The following is a 20,023-nucleotide window of genomic DNA, read 5'->3' as shown; positions in this document are numbered from 1 at the left end:
CGAAATTCTTTGTGCATTTTGGTTGTTTTAAATGTGATAGAAGCTGTATATTCATGTTGCTTCAAGTGCTTAGTGAAATATTACCAGTCTAACATGACTCCTAGCAGCCATTACAGAGTGGCACAGGTGGGACATGAAAGGTAGGCTACTCGTGGTGTATGTATGCACAGACTCTAAATTACAGGTGCACACAGAGCCTGAAAGTTTAAATGAACGTGTGTAGTAAAAATGACGTATATTGTGTTGCTATTTTTGGAAACTGTTCATTGTAAGTAAGAGACTTTACAGAAAAATTAATGTTTACATTATGTTTTGTTTATTTAAAGCATATTTAAGAGTGTATATGTAAGCTTTTGTTTAAATACTATATTCTACTATATATACTATATGTTCACCTGAAAACGAGTAATTGTTGTAATTGTGCATACAAATATCAATTTGCATTTATTTTAAATACAACGATTCTCGGTGGAGCTACCGGAGAGAAAGCATCGTTGTCTGAGTGATCATTTCTATCTCGTATTTCCAGGCTGTTACATTTGCATCAGTCTTAAGACAGCAGTCGATTGTACAAATGTGTCTCTGAAATAAAGGCTGATGGAGCTAGCCCGCTAAGTGGCAGTTCAGGCTTTTTTGTGTGTATGTGGTAGTATGGCCACAGATATCAAACAGTAGTCTTACACACAGCATCAGAAAGGTGACAAATCAATAAATCATGAACTTTAGGACAACTGAAGTAAACTAAACACATCTTACAAACACTTCTTACCTCTGTGGGTCCTGATCTCTGCTTCGTCCAGTTTGGTGATGATGTCGTCCTTCACACCAGAGAGATGAAACACACAGTCGTACCTCCTCCAGTCTTCAGCTGGGACTGATGAAAGGTCCAGGTCAACACTCATCTGGAAGGATCCATCGTGGTTGGGGAGGATCTCTCCGAGGTCCACGTCCTCATGAAGCTCCTCTCCATCTTTCCTCCAGAACATCATGGCTCTGTCAGGGTAGAAACCTGTAGCGTGGCAGCTGACTGGAGAGGAGGGAGACTTCTGGAGGAGAGACACTGAGGGAAGATCTGCAGAGAGAGAGAGAGAGAGAGAGAGAGAGAGAGAGAGAGAGAGAGAGGTCAAAGGTGAAAGGAAAGAAAACAATGGAAAAATGAAAAATGAAGAAAACTACAATAGGGAATTGTTAACAGAAGGTGTGAAAATTCTTCCAAGTAAAATAAATTTGTAAATAAAACATCAAACAACAACACTAAGGGCCTTATCTTGCACCCAGTGCAATTGCCTTTGTACACCGACGCATGTATCATTCCTATTTTGCACCCGACGCACAGCAGACTTTTCCCTCCATAGACGCACGTTGGTAAATTAAGGAATGTATTTGTGCTCCCGGGGCGGTTCAGCGAAAAGAGGAGGTGTGTTCAGGTGCAAACGTTCCCTGGTGCTCTTTTGCAGTTTCAGAAAACAATTCTGCCACTGACCAGGAAAAACCTGGTCTAAAGTCAGTGGCGCTAGTCTAAAGTCAGTGGCGCTAGTCTAAAGTCAGTGGCGCGTTATTCAGATGCTATTTTAGGGGTGCATGCTTGGCCATAATGTAGCGTGTGCACAACACGCATACACGTTGCTTCTTTCATCTAAACAGACGCAGCAGTTCCCATTTTTGCAAACCATACATAATTACAAGGAAAAATATTACTGAAAATGTGCTTCATGTGTTTGGATAGGTCAGGAGGCACTTTACAGTACAGTCCTCAAAAAGTCGCAGCATTCTTTGTGGCTTGTGTTTTACACATTTCCATGAATCATGGATGTGTTGATGACATAAATGAGGAAATATTAGAGGACTTAAGGAGACGTGATGTTGAACGGTGGGATTGGTCCGGGAGTGGCATAATGAGCGATGCATTCCTGGTGGAGCGGATGGACGGAGATACCTGTAAAGACTGTATGCTGCTTTGCTAATAATAAACCTTGGATTATAACATCAAACAGCTCCTGAATCAAAAAAGCAGGCGTTCAGGGATGGAGATAGAGAGAGGCTCAGAGGAGAGCATGAGCTGAGGAGGACACTGACGCAGGCAAAGGTGGACTATAAAAACAAAGTGGAAGGGAAACTGCAGTATAACATTAAAGAGGTGTGGAAGGGGATGAGAAACATCACTGGCTTTAAAAAGAAGAATGGCCAGGCTTTTGAGGAGGATGTGGACAAAGCCAATGACTTCAACCAGTTTTACAATAACTTTGACAGGGGGGCTGGGGTCTGCCCTGACCGAGGCGGGATGGTCTCACCCACTGTCACCTCCTCCACTTCAGACACCCCTTCTGCTGCTGTTTTTTCATCTTCTCTGGTGTATCCTCTATGTAGCTGCATCCCCAAACCTGTATCTGCAGCCCCCACTACACCTTTGTTTTCGACTCTGCCTTCCTGTGCTTCTCCTTCAGGGAGCTGTCACCTGTTATCGGCAGGTGTGGATCCTACAACATCCGTCCAGCGGAGTTTCTAAAAACTCTGGCCAGAGTGGAGATTTTTGAAATCTTCGTTTGCACATTTGCATGTAAACTGAGACAAACGGAGGTTTAACAATAGATAAGGTGAGGGTGGAGCTAAGAAAACAGCGGGTCCGGAGGGTGTGTGTCCAAAATTACTGAAGGACTCAATTAGCAGATCCTCTCCAGAAGCTCTTCAACCTGAGTCTACAGACAGAGAAAGTCCCGGTGTTGTGAAAAACATCCTGTCTTGTACCAGTGCCCAGAACAGGACACCCGGTGGAGATGAATCACTACAGGCCAGTGGCGTTAACATCCCACATTATGAAGACTCTGGAGCGGCTGCTTATCCGCCACATAAAACCACAGGTTGCACAAGAATTAGACCCCCTTCAGTTTGCCTACCAGGAACATATAGGAGTGGAGGATGCGGCCCTCTTCATGTTGCACCGGGCCTATGCCTATCTGGATGTGCCTGGTTCTTATGTAAGGATCATGTTTTTTGATTTTTCAAGTGCATTTACCATCCAGCCCCTCATACTGAGAGACAAGCTCGTAACTATAGGGGTGGCCCCTTCCTTGACCACCTGGATAACGGACTACTTAACATCAAGGCTGCAGTTTGTCAAGTTGGGGAAGTGTGTTTCTGGGTCGCTAGAATGCAGTACGGGGCCTCCACAGGGGACAGTTCTGGCTCAGTTTATGTTCACTTTGTATACATCTGACTTTAAGTACAACTCTGAGTCCTGCCCAGCACCGTGGTTATCTGACTCAGTACGTGCTGAAAGATCAACTATACGGGCAGCGGAAAGAAAATGGCGGAAATCTAAACACCCAGATAATCTGCTTACCTATCCGTCTCTTCTTTCCTCCTTCGCTGCCTCTATTTCTGCAGCAAAAAGCTCTTTTTATCAAACCAAAATTGAATCCTCTTTCTCGAACCCCAAAAAACTTCTTTCCATCTTCTCTAATCTCCTAAATTCACCCAGTCCACCTCCTCCCTCCTACCAGCCCACTTTGTCAACTATTTTGTAAAAAAGATAGATGACATACGCTCTTCATTCTCCACCACACCTTCTGAAATCACCTGACCATCCATCATATCTAGTACTCTTTCCTCTTTCACCCATCTATCTCCAAATCAAATTCTTACTTTGATTACCTGTGCCCGCCCAACCACCTGCCCCCTGGATCCTTTCCCTTCTCACCTTCTCCAGTCCATTGCTCCTGACCTCCTTCCTTTCCTCACCCATCTCATCAACATCTCCTTGTCAACTGGCTGTTTCCCCGATGCCCTCAAAGAGGCAAGAGTGACCCCACTACTCAAAAAACCAACTATCAACTCCTCTGATGTAAATAACTATAGACCCATCTCCCTTCTTCCATTTCTAGCTAAAACTCTTGAGCGTGCCATTTATAATCAACTCTCTACCTACCTCCACCAGAACAACCTTCTTGATCCCCACCATTCTGGCTTCAAGGCTGGTCACTCAACAGAAACTGCCCTCCTTGCTGTCACTGAGCAGCTTCACATCGCTAGAACAACCTCTCTCTCTTCCATCATCATCCTTCTCGACCTTTCTGCTGCTTTGACACCGTGAACCACCAGATCCTCATTTCGACACTCTGGAATCTGGGTGTCTTAGGCTCTGCACTCTCTTTGCTCACATCTTACCTGGCAGACCTAACCTACCGAGTATCTTGGAGAGGATCTAGCTCAGACCCCTCCCCACTCAAAACTGGGGTTCCTCAGGGATCAGTCCTGGGTCCCCTCCTCTGGTCTCTGTACCAACTCTCTCTGGTCTGTTATTCAGTCACACAACACCCAACTAATTCTTTCCTGAGTATGAAACTCAAGTAGCAGCACGTATCTCGGCCAGTCTGACTGACATCTCTTCTTGGATGTCTACACTCCATCTGAAACTCAACCTCGACAAGCCAGAGCTACTTTTCCTTCCAGGGAAGGGCTCTCCTACCCAAGACCTGTCTATAACAATTGACAACTCTGTGGTAGTCCCCACCCTGACTGCTAGAAACCTGGGTGTGACACTTAACAACCAACTGTCCTTCACTGCTAACATTGCTGCAACCACCCGATCGTGTAGATACATGCTGCTTAACATCAGAAGGCAGAAGGCCTCTGTCCATGTGTCCCGATCTGCACCGCCACTCGTTCGCCTGCACTTCCTTCCATTCGTCACGGCTGCCGATGCTCCAGCCCGTATGCTCATCTCCATCAGTCTGTTCCTGCCTCTTCCTCCGTGTTCCTTCCACTTGTGGCCATGTTACTGTCCTGTCTTTCGGTTCCTCTCACTCTGTGGTGGGGGTGGCGCGGGACTGGACTATCCCTCACTGTCTGACCGTCTTCCCCTTCTTCCTGGTTCCCGTTCCGCTGTCGACCACACGTCTCACTGCATAGCATCCTCCTGCACGCACATAGAGCGTCAGCACAGGCCTCGCAGATCTCGACCGTCCTCTCGTCCAGCCTCACCTCCAGTCCGATCATTGGTCCTATCTGCCACCAGTCCCACGCCACCGGAGGCCCACATTTTACTATTTCTGCCTTGCGGCTCGCTTCCTCCCTCCTCCACTGCTCTCCGTGTTCCTTCCCCCTGTCTGTTCTCCGTTGTCTCTTTTCACTGCTCCCGGTCTCTCTGCCACACCTGTCTTCAATCAGTTCATTAGTTTTTACGCACCTGTCTTTACTCAGCCCATCAGTCCAGGCCAAAGTTAAAGGGAGGGGGCGTGGTCTCGCCATAGTAAACAGTTCATTCATAATTACCAGAGTTGCACATGCAGTAGATTATAAAAACACAGCAAACAGGGTTAAAATAAACATGCAATTAATGAATAAAAGAACACACCAACACGGCAATTCACATGCAACAATAAAATCAGTGGCACACAGGGATATTACTATATATTGAGATTCTTCACCTTTGACACTTACATACAGGGCCACGAACGGATCAGCCCCAGCTTATATCCAGGACATGGTCAAACCATATACCCTAACCCACCAACTCCGCTCTGCATCAGCCAAACTGCTTGCTGTCCCCTCACAGCGAGGGAGAACTAATCTCTCAACGAAATCCCGACTGTTCACTGTCCTGGCTCCAAAATGGTGGAACAAGCTCCCCATCGACATCAGGATGGCCAAAAGCCTACAAATCTTCCGCCAAAGGCTAATACACATCTCTTCCGACTACACCTCGGATAAAAAAACAAAACATGCACTTTGATATGTCTCTTTGTAGCTTTGCTTATTTAAAGCTAATGTACTTGCACTTACTACTTGTCTGGAGTTTGAACCTTCACAGTTGAAAGCACTTAATTGTAAGTCTCTTTGGATAAAAGAGTCAGCTAAATGACATGTAATTAATGTAATGTAATCCAGAAGTACTCCGATGATACGGCTGTTGTGGCATGTGTGCGAGGTGGACGGGAGAAGGAGTACAGGGACCTTGTGGAGGACTTCTGTGACTGGAGCAATAGGAACTGCCTCCTCCTGAACACCACCAAGACTAGAGATGGTGGTGGATTTTAGGAAGTCAAAGCCAACCTGCCAGTCGGTCTGCATAAAGGGGGAGGCCATTGAGGTTGTGCAGACCTACAAATACTTGAGTGTACTCCTGGACAGCAAGCTTGACTGGTCCACTAATAAAGATGCTCTGTATAAAAAGGGGAAGAGTAGTCTCTTCTTCCTCAGGAGGCTCAGATCTTTTGACATTTGTAGCGACTTGCTGCACATGTTTTATCAGACTGTGCAAGTGTCATGTTTTATGGTGCAGTTTGTTGGGGTGGCAACATGACAGACAAGAACAGCAGACGACTCGACAAGCTGGTCAAAAAGGCCAGCTGAGTGCTGGGCAGAAGACTGGACTCACTGAGAACTGTAGTAGAGGGGCGTGCATGCAACAAACTGTATGCCATAATGGGTAATGACAAGCACCCGCTCTACAAGGTCCTGGCTGGACAGAGGAGCAGTTACAGTGAGCAACTGCTCTCGCTGCACTGTAGGACAGAGAGGTTCAGGAGATCCTTTGTCCCCACAGCCATCAGGCTTTTTAACACTAACTAACCCCCAACCCAAATATAATATAATGATGCTGCTTTTATTCTGTTTTTAACTCTCTTGTGTATGCATTTGCATTGTATTTATTTCTTTATTAATTATGGGGAACTGTGTGGTGTATAGGAACGTGTATGTGTGAGCTGCTGGACACTCGAAGATCCCCATGGGGATGGATAAAGTATCTTCTATCTATCTATGTACAGCGACGCTTTGAGCTAATTTTAACAGCATGTTGATGTTTGGCAGGTTATAATCTCAGTTCTGCATGTTAGCATTCTAATATTTCCTCATTAGTGCTAAACCTAAAGTACAGCTGAGGCTGAGAGAATGTCATTAGTTTTGCAGGTATTTGGTCATAAATCAAATGTCTGGATAAACAGAAGGATTTGACCTGATGATGGCGTTAGCTGAAAAGTCAGAGGTTCAAAGTTTTTACAATTGATTCTCTGGGGACCATGAATATATGTACAGTATTTTACAGCCATCCAGTCAGTCTGTAACAAGCTGAAGGACAAACGGACCAACTGACAGACCACCTGTCAATGCAGTTAAACTTACTCACCGTATGCTAACTGTGCACTGGCTATCATTGGCTATTGATAGAAAGTAATGTCAGAGCACTCTAACTTGTCAGTCTCTACTGATTGAGGAGGGCTAGATCAAATCTTACCACCACAGAAAACAGCCAAAAAGAAGGTGATGTCAGACTGATTGGAGTGATAATAAAATGGCAGTTCAGTCTGAGCCGACTGTATGAACATTGTTGTGTTCATGAAACTACATCAGGAAATGTGATTCTACCTTTTCTCAGCAGAAAGCTCTTGCTGTAGTTCACATACATCTTCAGCCATTCAGGACACATCTGAGTGAGGAGAATCTCATTGCATTTTATTCTAGATTTGTCAGCATCCCATCTTTGTTTGATGATGACAGCCTGTGGTTTTGGAGCGATCCATGTTGATGTCTTCAGGTCGAATGCTAGGAAGTCTTCTCCATCATAACCAAACTGCATAAAACCATTGACCTCTCCAGTCTCATCGTCCCACTCACAGCCATTCATCCTCTGGAGAATGTGGACACCTGAGAGATAGACACTGTAATTATAATAATGCATACTACTACTACTACTACTAATAATAATAATAATAATAATAATAATAATAATAATAGACAGTGTCATTGTTGCCTCATTGGATTACAACAACAGGACAAAGTGGGTCAGCTGCAGTTTTTAAAGTCAGTTAGTTGCTCTCCACCGACTGCAAAACTGCAGTGCATGATGGGAAGCAGCCGGGTTTCCCCTGATCTAAAAGCTCATTGTCTCAGATGTTTGACCACAAACATTATGTGAAATACAAATTCTTATTTCATAATTAATTACTGATTACATGATGAAAACTTTAAGAACTAGACAAGCTGATAAAGTTAATTCCAAATATTCCAAGGAGATAGGGAGAAATGATCAGATATCACGATATTTTTGTCCAAATACCTCAATGTCGATATTGCGACAATATTCTAGGGTTGACAAATGGTGCAACAAAATATCTTCACACTTAGATTTTAGATAAATAATCATCAGTAATGTGGACATAATGTCTAAGTGGGGAAAAGGCAAATAATAGAAGAGCTAGAACAGTCTGGTAAGTTCAGAAAAGTACATCACTTTACAGTAAAGCAGACTTTAAAACCAGGAAAAGACAACACTTATGTCATCACGATATTACGATATCCAAAATCTAAGACGATATCTAGTCTCATATAACAATATAAATATAATATTGATATATTGCCCAGCTCGATTATACAGTAACACAAAACGACAAGAAAATGACAAGTAGGGCATTTCAAATCTTAAAATCAAACCTGTACAGACAGATGTTAGAGCCCTCAGTCTCATTATCTGACAGGTCAATGAAGGAAATAAAGGATGTCTTGTATTACTACTTTTCCTCTTCCTGTGTATGTGAAGACATTTTGACTATGTATTGAGGTTTTCAATTTCATTATCTCAAAGTGGGGATGCGTTTGGGTCACTTTAATATACAATTAAGATGTACAACAGTTTAACAGTAAATAGTGAAATATTACCTCCAGTTTGGTTGAAGCTCTGCATTATGTGATTCATCCAAGCTTTGAATAAGTTAGGCTGATCCTCAAAACACTCAGTGTACATTTCCCAATGCTGAGGATTGTTTTCTAAAAATGTTTTCCTCCAGTCCAGTTTCGGTTCTACTATCTTTTTGTTGCTGTCACAGTCCCCAATCAGAACTTCATCCACTGCTGCAGCAGTCACGAGCTCTGACAAGTTTGGGAGTCCAGAAGATGCCGTGAAGAAAAACTTAAGTGAGTGTTTCACTGCAGGACAAACAAGGTTTATACATTCAGTATAAATAGACACGTCATAATTTTATCATAAATATGATGGTGGTATGATTGAGTTAATCTAAAACATGATAGTCTCGAGTTGAAGTTAAAGTGAAACTAAACTCCAGCTGTGTTCCAGAGCTCCACAGAAACAAAACGCAGAGCTGAGTTCAAAGTAAAGTAAAGATTTAAAATGTGATCTTACCTGGAGATGAGACGTGACAGAAGAGAAGCAACAACAGGAACTTTTTCATCTTGTTTTGAGAAAGACCTGTCTGAGGACCGAGCTGGTTTAACGGTTTAAGTGTCTTTGCTCTGATGAGGCGGACTGCGGATCATACAGAAGTTGGGAAATTTGTTTCACTTCTGTGAAAATCTGCTATATATATATATATATATATATATATATATATATATATATATATATGTATGCCCCATGACTTTGACGTCATCACTGGTGTTTCAGGACATTTTTCATTCAGTTTGACAGTTCGGAAAGAATAATTGAGAAACATGGTGTTGTACACTAGAAAGACAATTATTAATTATGAAGACTGATACTAGGGGCATAAATCACATTTTATTACGAAACGATCTATCGATTCTGTGGATGATACAATATTTACTGGAGGCATCAAAACTATGAATGAACACATGTGTAATTATGTACTTAACAAAAAAGTGTGAAATAACTGAAAACATGTCTTATATTCTAGTTTCTTCAAAGTAGCCAGCCTTTCCTCTGATTACTGCTTTGCACACTCTTGATGAGCTTCAAGAGGTAGTCACCTGAAATGGTTTTCCAACAGTCTTGAAGGAGTTCCCAGAGATGCTTAGCACTTGTTGGCCCTTTTGCCTTCACTCTGCGGTCCAGCTCACCCCAAACCATCTCGATTGGGTTCAGGTCCGGTGACTTTGGAGGCCAGGTCATCTAACGCAGCACTCCGTCACTCTCCTTCTTGGTCAAATAGCCCTTACACAGCCTGGAGGTGTGTTTGGGGTCATTGTCCTGTTGAAAAATAAATGATGGTCCAACTAAACGCAAACCGGATGGGATGGCATGTCGCTGCAGGATGCTGTGGTAGCCATGCTGGTTCAGTATGCCTTCAATTTTGAATAAGTCCCCAACAGTGTCACCAGCAAAGCACCCCCACACCATCACACCTCCTCCTCCATGCTTCACGGTGGGAACCAGGCATGTAGAATCCATCCGTTCACCTTTTCTTTGCAAATGTGACACGGGAACCAAAGATCTCAAATTTTAACTCGTCAGACCAAAGCACAGATTTCCACTGGTCTAATGTCCATTCCTTGTGTTTCTTGGCCCAAACAAATCTCTTCTGCTTGTTGCCTCTCCAGCAGTGGTTTCCTAGCAGCTACTTGACCATGATGAAGGCCTGATTCGCGCAGTCTCCTCTTATCAGTTGTTCTAGAGATGTGTCTGCTGCTAGAACTCTGTGTGGCATTCATCAGAGGCCTGTACTACGAAGCAGGATTTGGTGTTAGCGAGCTAACTTCAGGTTCACCAGCATTTTCTGTATCACAAAGGTGGATCACTTGTTATCGGGTTCAATCACCGTGGTAACTCATGCTGAACACCTAACCTGATCGGGAGCAGGTTAAGTTGGAGATCAGAGATCAACCGGTGTTAAAGCACCGCCTACTGACCAATCAATACTCGATTGATAACGGCGTCACCGTTCTTAGAAGATCAGGCGGAGCTCGGTGCGCGGAGAGAGAGAGGGAAGAGAGACAAAAGTTAAAACATTTAGAGACCGACAACCCCGTTAACATTCACTGATGGGTATCTTTATGAAAGATATAGATTTTAAGAGGAGGGGATTACATATAGGCTATTTGTCGGCTTCTTCAGCCATGTGTACGCACATCGGTTAGAATTATGTTTTGATATTTTTTTATTCTCTCTCACGATCGCTTACCGCTGCCAGGGTATCAACTGAAATAAAAGGCTAAAGCAACGACAGTTCATGGAAAGCAAAAGTGTAATTATGATCAGATCTTGTGCCTGACTGATGGGGAAGTGACCAGTGTAGTCTAATGTAGGCTATTATAGTGGGTGTACTGTAGCCTACTGTATATTGGCCAGAATCTGCCTTTGGGGGAGGAGGGGGACATATCATTATGGGGGGCCTGGGTGTCCTCCCCCAGGGAAGTTTTAAGCATCAACGACTTAATTTCCTGCATTCCGATACACTTTAATGCACCAATTTACGGTAAACATACCTTTATTCAGCCTATAGATGTTAAGAAAAAAGCACAGATGACAATTCAAAATGTATCAAAAATATAATGGAAAGTAGCCTATGTTGTTACGTGTCATTGGGCATTTTTCAGTGGGTATAGCCTATACAGAAATCCTGGAGCTTACTATCATGTAGACTACACCACTGGAAGTGATATTGATAGGATAAGCGTTGTGATTTACGTAAAACAGTGTCGGCTTTTTTGCCAGCTTTCCTTCCTGCATTTTGCCTGTAAAACCGTGTTTGTGTTCTTCATATTTATGTAGAATTATAGTTTGCTCTTCTTGTTTAAAATATTCTGGTAGATGTTTGCGATTGGTATGGTTGCAAACACCGCCTCTTTTATGTGAATTTCTTTCTGTGATTGGGAAACCCTGAGTTGACTGAACTAGTTGGAATCTAGAATATAAAACATGTTTTCAGTTGTTCCACACTTTTTTGTTAAGTACATAATTCCATATGTGTTCATTCATAATTTTGATGCCTTCAGTGAGACTCTACAATGTAAAGGAAACGCATTGAATGAGGTGTTTCCAAACCTTTGGCCTGTACTATATATCAACTCACAAAAAACAACTAAAATATGATCTGACAATTTAATTACGAAGCTCTTCCAGACATTTAAATTGAAAACAAACTACTATATTTAATAAAAAGAATAAATATAAAATGGGAATTTCAAAATAAGGTGCATCTTAAAGATGATGATATGAAGTGATATTTTCACTTTGTATCAATAATATTGAACCGTTGAGGATCGAATCAATATATCGATCCAGATCAATGTATTGTTACACCCCTACCTGATACCAAGTCATATTATAATAAAAATGCTGATTTAATGAATACAATTCTCCAATCACATCACATAAAATGTTACATATATATTCACCAAACTGAAACACAGTGACCACAGTGACACTGGGCCTAAACTACATCAATAAGACACATTAATGTGACGTGTCAGCAAAAACATTTTACATGTAGGCTTTTTGGACAATGCATTCAGTATTTTAATGAAATAGGCTAAATGTATTTGATTATAATATATTGCACCATGTACATACATTCTATATTTTATACAGAACTTTTGAACAAAAGAAGACTATTTAGTTAGATCAGAGAGAGGTGTGGTAGAGCTTTGGCTTCAGTCTTCATCAGGGCTGCTCTAAGTCTGGACAGTCACCAGATGGCACTGTGCTGCTGAGTTTGAAGCCCCAAAGCTTCTCTGTTATTCTGCTTCTTCTGTTCTGATGCAGAATAAAAAAAAAGACTGTAGGCTAGAAGCTCTCTTTGCTGAAGATAAAGTTCAACCAGTAACCACTAATTACCTCCACATGGAGTGTATGTCAACAGACATATTATGGCGCGTTCATTTCCAATGTCCATGAACGCACGGTTAGTTCTACTTGCTACTTGTTTGATTGGAAGGAGGAAAATACTGCCTTCACAATCTATTCTCTTTGTGACCTTTATTTCAACAGGCCTGACTTATACACACCATTCATATTAATAATATGTTTGACAAATTTGCATTAGTTTTGACTATTTGCAAAGAGAAGCATTATTAAAATTAAGAAGGGAATAGTTTTAGGAAACATTTTCAGGAAATTAAAAGAATAAGAAGATTGTTGCCAAGGTTTTTGTTCACAAAGTACGATGTAGCTTTGTATGGGTATGTACGGAAGCTGAGAACGGCCATGTATTTTTTTTTTTATGCACTGTTATCTCGTGAGAACGACTTATTAATTCGTTATCTCGAAATAACAAAGTTTGTTTTGCCAAGATAACGAATTATTATTTATCGGTGCGTTGGCGTTGTGCGAGTGCGATTTGGGCAAAACCAGTCTATAGAGAAAGGGACTACAGTCTTTACCCTTTTTTGTTTGAGGGAGGGGGGAATAGGGCCAGCAGCAAGCAACGTCCACTCTGCTTTTCCCATTCGGGCCACAACGCCAACGCGCCGATCCGCCAAACATCCACAGCTGTCCTCCGGCTCCGCTGTCCTGCCCGTCTATCTGTGGTGTTTTGGTTTACCTGGCACAGAACTGAAGACTCCTCCCAGCGCACCTGAGGCAGATCTCATCAGGAGAGATGCTGGAGGAACACGGAACGCGCTCCAACACACCGGGAGCGCATTTTGATAATGAATGGCTGAGACATAAGGAGGGAAGAGGAGCGGACGCTACAGGAGTGCAGGACGGAGCACAGATAGACGGGCAGGACAGCAAAATGTGGAGCACGTTCCGTGTTCCTCCAGCATCAAGATACTTGTACGAGATACTATCTTGAGGCCACAAGATAGTATCTTGAGGCCACGAGATAGTATTATGAGGCCACGAAATACTATCTTCTTTTGACAAAGTGGGACCAGGGGGGCTCCGTAAAGATCACTTTATTGAGATAACAAATTCGTTAATAATGTTCTCCCTCCCCTTCTTTGTTTACGTTTATTTCACACGTCATCAATGTATCATTTAACACAATTTCATAAAGTACAATGATCATCATATACAAGGCGCGTGAAATGGGGAACCCCAAATAAGCTATTAAAAGCTTTTCGGAGGGGGCCCAATAACAATAAACAACAACAAAAACATTTAAAGAATAATTAGCAATCATATGTTATGAGCAATTTTTCCTCTAGGCTTTTCTTGAAGATGGAGACAGAATACAACACTTTCAAGTTTTCCTCAAACTCGTTCCAAATCTGCGGTCCCCTACGAACTATACTCAGGCTCGTACACTTTAACAGTCGTTTTTTGCCAGTAATTAGATATTTTTTCCTTGTGTCATAAGTGTGCAGTGGATGATTTATTGGAATAAGCTCACACAAACGGTAATTTAACCTATGGATAAACTGGAATATCATGCAGGCATTCTGATAGACATTATATATTCGGTAAACCTGAATATGCCAAGTCTTCTTCTTCAGTCGAATACTTGGAAAAAAATCCCACTAAGACACTGTTACAGGGTATCCAGTTGCACTGCTTAGGCAACAGCTCCACCCTGTGGGGAAATTGGGTATATTAAGATGTAACAGGAAGTCAGCGATGTTGTGTGCTACTCGTTGTGCAGCATGTAATATACACGGATCTTAACCCACACTTTGTATAGTGTATTTATTCACCAACGTGCAACAGACACCCTTCAATTTAACCCGGGGAAGGGGCTCCATAAGTGGATAGAGGTCTGCCGTTTCTCCCTCTATTTCTCCGGTCAAATACTTGGAGGGTATCTTAGTGGGATTTTTTCCAAGTATTCGACCGGAGAAGGGGAGGGAAAACATTAATTAATTCGTTATCTCAATCTTTGTTGTGTCGAAATAATAAAATAATTAATTTGTTATCTCGAGATAATGAATTAATAAGTCGTTATCATAACAGTGCATACAAAATAAAAATCCATGGCCGTTCTCAGCTTCCGTAGGTATGTGTACATATACTGTACAACATGTGTGCTAGCATTTGTGGCACTTCTACCTCAGCCTACTGCACACAGACAAAAGTACTTTTGCATATTTTGCTGAAATAGAGAACTGTGTGCAGTGGTGCGATGCCAACAATCTCATTCAACCATTTCACAAACTGAGGAGCTGGTCGTGACATCAGAGGTCAGAAATGATGAACCAATCAATGGGCTCTGCTCCTATATACCTTGGTGTTCATATGGACAACACCTTTGGCTGGAAGGCCCAGGTTAAAAGTGTGTGTTATCATTTAAAGCAGACACTCACGGTGAATCTGGGTTTATGTTATACAAGGCTGCATTAAAGTGCATATTAATATGTCAGAAAGCATGGCAATATCTAAAAACCTCTCATTAAAAGCTTACTTGTCAGGTGACTGTCCTGTCTTTATTCTCCATGCCAATGAGCTCTTATCCTCTGGGAGAAGATATAGGGTACCCCAATGTAAACTTAACATTTCTAAACTAGGCCGAATTAAGACCTACTTCGATTAAACTTTAAATAATGTTGCTTGAGGCTGCAGGGATGGTGGAATAGCTTCATGATATGATGCATGGTTGTGTGTTGCTCTTGTCACTGTTTGTGAAAGAAACAATATGTCAAGTGTTATGTGTGAAGCATTTGACCTCAGGGCAAATATCCCTCTGGGGACAATAAAGTATCTTCTGCAAAGTGGTCTCCATGAAATGTAAAAATGTAAACTTAGGACTACAGCAAACACATCGTTGGAAAGGTCTCAGCCTGGAGAGTAACATATCTGCCGTGAATGCCGCCGCCCAACCGAGCAAAGACAAATACATGAAACTGTATTTTATTATTATTGTTATGTTTATTGTTTAAATCCTCAAATACAACGTATTCCGTTGATTTTTTTAAACGTTACTACGGTGTTTAACTTACTGGAACAAAACTGAGCAACGTGTCGTTGCTGGTGACAAAACCACTGATTAAATATGTACATTCAAGCGATACTGACGTTAAAGACCCACTGATCGCTGTCCGATTCTCTGATATGAATGCCCGCATTGCATTGTGGGATATGAGCTTTGAATTGCCCAGCTTGGCTCATATCATAGTGTTCTGTCTTACAACATACTTTAGGTTTAAAAATACCAACTGGCAGAAAGAATCGTGCTGTGATCACAAAAAAGATGCTTCCCATTGAATGAATGAATGAATTTATTGGTCGTAACCAAGGGTAGGGTCAGAAGCTTCAGCTTATATCAGCCCCCCCTTCTCACATTTTTAAGAGTAACAAACAAATTGTCAAGGAAAAAAATTGACAAGACAAGAAACATAAAATCAGTTATACAACAAAAAAAAACTTAAGAACATATACACGGACCCAGATAACGTTCTATATACATGCATACATACAGTGTGTTTGCATATAATAATGCATACACTTACATACATATACATATATATATATATATATATATATATATATATATATATATATATACACACATACATACACGCCTACATATACCCATAAGGGTCAGTACTTATATACAGTACATTGCCACCATAAGGTGAAAAATATCCTCAATAATGATGATAACCATAATGATAATAATGACGTTCATCATAATCATCACCATTATCAACATTCTCACAGAATAATACTACTCAATGTCTTTACTTATCTAGTGTCATGTCTTTGAACACGTTTTTTTAAATTTGAACACATTCCTAATATGTTTTAATTCCTCTGGTAATGTGTTCCATAACTTCACGCCACAGACAGATATGCATCTATGCATTTCATCACTGTGTTACAGGTAGGTTGTTTCCAATTCAGTTTGCCTCTGAGGGCATAACCCCTTCTCTTCCTCTAAACATGGTTTGTATGTTGGGAGGAAGAAGATTATTTCGAGCTTTATACAGAACTAACGCAGTTTTCTGGTTCACCAGGTCCATGAATTTCAGTGTTTTTTACTTAAGAAATAATGAATTAGTATGATCATTGAAGCCAACATTATTCACAATGGGTATTGCTCTTTTCTGAACTGTGCACACGGTCTGTAGAGTGGTTTTGAAGGCATTAACTCCAAATCTCAACACAGTACGTTAAATGAGGTAGAATCAGCGTGTTATAGAGAGAGTTCATAGATCTGTGGTTAAGAAAGCGTCTGACTTTACTCAACACCCCATTGAAATACATTAGTTTAAAAAAACGTGCTGACCATCACGGAAAAAACGAGATTAACATGTCTGTGTACACAAATCAATAGATTAAATTACGTGACCATTTCACAAACTGAATAAGCTATGCTGGGTCATATTTGACCCGTAACACCACATAGGCCTATGCTACTCTTTTGTTTTTATTGACATTTACAATTTACCAAAATTCTCACAACTTTGGTTGTTTTAGAATTGCCATGTCTAAGGATATCATGAAGCCTTGTTCCAATAATAACAAGTGAATGGTATTTTTTACACATCTAAACTTTAAAACGGTTCACATTTGACCCTAACACAATATAAGGGTTAAGACACCTTGTTTATCTAAAGGTGTTAATACTTCACATCACAGTATCTACTGTTGTGTTGTCCCTCAAGACGTCACAGTGCAGGTGGTTTTAGCCAATCATGTTACTGGATTCAGTTTCTCCGAGAGCTCAATGCTGTTGACAGGAGCTGGAAGGTCAGAAACACACTTAGTTGGTCTTCTTATCCTGCACTGACCTTAGCTCTCTAAAAACTTCCCTTACACAATTATCATTAAAAAGCCTTTTTAATATACAGCGAGGTTCAGATCAGATACAATAAAAAAAAGTTCTACTTACGAGGTGCAGGGCGATTGGCTGAAATGAAAATAAAATAAATGATTTCACTTGTGACTAGTGCAGTCAGTTAAACGCGCTATTAATGGCGTTAACACAAACCTTCTATCTTCTTCTAAATCTTAACTGCGTACATTTTTTATCGCGAGATTAACGTTCATTTTCGCCTAGCAAACTTTGTCGTTTTTTTCACATTCTGTTGCAACAACTAGTAACGTTAGAAAAACTACAACACCACACTGGATGTAGCTAGACCGTAAACAAAACAACAGGCACTCCGCACACACTTGTTTGGGCATGCGAACCGGCCAAAGAGTAGTAGGCTAACGTTACGTTTTGAGTGGATGGCGAGCACGAGATGCCGAAATGGATGCCAATAAGATTCTGAATGGAAAGTTTACTTTGAAAAAGTTGTCAAGGGGGACAGTAGTTTCAAGCATACACAGCCTGTACTCCACGGAGAAAGCAGCCCAACTGGAACTGCTGCAGAGTGCAAACGCTGTCGCTGTCAGTGAGTAATCAAAATTATTTAGGAGTTACTGCACACTATTTTGACTATGTATATCGGCATACAGTTTTAGGACTGTGTTGTTTGTATTGTTTTTTTGACCGTTTGTGTCATTTGGGACATTGTCCACCCACTTTTCTGTCAAATTCAGGAGAATTGTTACATTCCTTATTAGAAAAATGTAAAGGTTACAAATGTGCTGCGGCATTTGGTTTTGGACCATTTTGTTTGTACTGTATAAGCAAAGTGTTGATGTTACATCTCAGTTAGGTTAAGTACTTGGAGGAATTGTGCAATAATGACATATTCACACATTTTTCTTTGTTTACAGTAAATAAATAAACAATTACAAATCTTAAAGTCAAGTTCATAAAGTAACTTTCTTTGCTTTCATTTGATTCCCAATCAAGATAATCAGTAAGAGTTGCTTTCAATTGTTAATATGTACTTAAAAACAGTTCTGAAATGCAAAATAGAATTTTACTTAAGCGATTAACTATAGAAATTTGGCGATTAATTGCAATTAAAAAAATTAATCGTGTGACAGCCCTACTTGTGACAGTTACATTTGTTCTCATCCTGTTTATTTAACATTTATGCACACTGCTGAAACTATAAAAACATTTCAATTGTACTCTGAGGACAATATCAATAAAGATCTATCTAAAATAAATGTTGCTTCAGTTTTACAGTCTGGACAAGGGCATTAGCTCCTTTGAGTCTCTCACCTTTCTTCCTTTTGGAAACGGCAAATCCAATAGCAGCAATGAAAACAGCAGCAACCACAACAACAACCAGTGCAGAAGTAATCGGGATGGTCATGTTACTGGGCTCCTCTGCTTGGCAAAAAAAAAGCAGGTTAGAACAGAAGTACATCCATTTGTTCATCACACATACAGGTGGTGAATACAGTATACTCTATACAGTAGCCATTAGTGTGTGTGTGTGTAGAAATATGCTGTATTTAAATGGTACCACATATATATATATATATATATATATATATATATATAGGGTTGTATATATTTGATGTCCCGGTCAGGGTCACACAATCTGACCAGTGATCCTGGAAAAGGAAGATACTTCAGTTTAAAGGGGTGATAGAATTCAAAAGCGATTTTACCTTGTCATAGTTGAATAACGACTAAACTCAAAATCCCATTGACACCCCTTTACTTTGAAAATCTCATATTTTCAAAGTGCCGCTGAAAATGGGGAATCTCAACAAAGCTGGAAGTTAACGTCAACATCCCAGGACCTGTACCTTTGTCACGCCCAGTGACGGACTGGGAACAAAAAACGGCCCTGGCATTTCATTTTGGGGGTCGCAGATAGAACTTTTGACGCACGGAAAGAACACACACTTTTGATAGCCCCAGTGATGGTGAACATAAACTCCCATGCTATAAACAACTGCACCAAAACATAGACCTATAAAAAAATATATATTCTGAAGTAGCCAAACTTACTGTACCTACACTCCCTCCTGCAGCATTGGTCTCCATCTCTGTTACTTCTGGTAATCCACATTCAGACCCACGGCAGGCTTGTTGTTCTGTGTTGGTTAGTTCCATAGATTCGTTATCCATGTCTATCTCTTCATTCTCCTCTTGCTCGTTTTGTTCTACCTCTTCCTCATATTCCTCACTGTCCTGTCTTTCTCCCTGGTGTGCTGGCTCAGATGTGTTGCTAACATGCTAGCAGTATTAGCGCTAATGCTAGCTGAAGCTGCACTTGAGTTTAAAAACAAATCAGACCGTTTGCAGCATTTTTCAATGTCAGACAACAGTGCTCTCTTATTTTTCTCTGCGACCCCCCCCTTGTGTTGCTGGATGCCTCAATTCATTTTATCAAAAGTATAGGTTCCATCTTCCAATTTTCAACTTCCAACAACCATGCTGACGCAGACCATAGACAGTAAAGACGCAGACGCGGTCCACTCGATTCTGTCTTGAAATTCCCAGAAGGCATTGCTTCATTTTAACTTTTGCAAACAAATATCCAAATAAAAGAAATGCAGGTAGATTTGTTTTATTTCAAACCATGCATGTTTACG

At 41.0% G+C, this 20,023-nt stretch overlaps 2 protein-coding genes across 5 annotated transcripts in view; both read right to left on the bottom strand.

Moving 5' to 3' along the window:
• The window catches only part of LOC114567954 (uncharacterized), a 90,282-nt gene extending 76,962 nt beyond the window's left edge, over positions 1 to 13,320 (bottom strand). The window contains exons 1-2 of the mRNA XM_028597254.1: positions 13,233 to 13,320; positions 9,186 to 9,259 (exon numbers count right to left, since the gene is read on the bottom strand). Coding sequence (XP_028453055.1) covers positions 9,186 to 9,259; positions 13,233 to 13,281 — 123 coding nt within the window. The 5' untranslated portion in view covers positions 13,282 to 13,320. The remainder of the gene's footprint in view (positions 1 to 9,185; positions 9,260 to 13,232) is intronic.
• The window catches only part of LOC114567965 (major histocompatibility complex class I-related gene protein), a 34,856-nt gene that overhangs the window by 10,459 nt on the left and 4,374 nt on the right, over positions 1 to 20,023 (bottom strand). Inside the window, exons 5-7 of one of the 4 annotated variants that reach the window (XM_028597271.1) lie at positions 18,696 to 18,803; positions 17,463 to 17,480; positions 16,347 to 17,313 (exon numbers count right to left, since the gene is read on the bottom strand). The exons of 2 other annotated variants lie outside the window; for them this stretch is intronic. In XM_028597271.1, the coding sequence (XP_028453072.1) occupies positions 17,264 to 17,313; positions 17,463 to 17,480; positions 18,696 to 18,803 (176 nt within the window). In that variant the 3' untranslated portion in view covers positions 16,347 to 17,263. Of the gene's footprint in view, positions 1 to 16,346; positions 17,314 to 17,462; positions 17,481 to 18,695; positions 18,804 to 20,023 lie in introns of those variants that run through there. One more of the 4 variants, XM_028597272.1, reaches the window with a different exon arrangement.

This window comes from Perca flavescens, chromosome 14 (genome assembly GCF_004354835.1).
Source record: "Perca flavescens isolate YP-PL-M2 chromosome 14, PFLA_1.0, whole genome shotgun sequence".
NCBI classification, from domain to species: Eukaryota; Metazoa; Chordata; class Actinopteri; order Perciformes; family Percidae; genus Perca; species Perca flavescens.
This window is presented reverse-complemented; position numbering and strand designations above follow the sequence as displayed.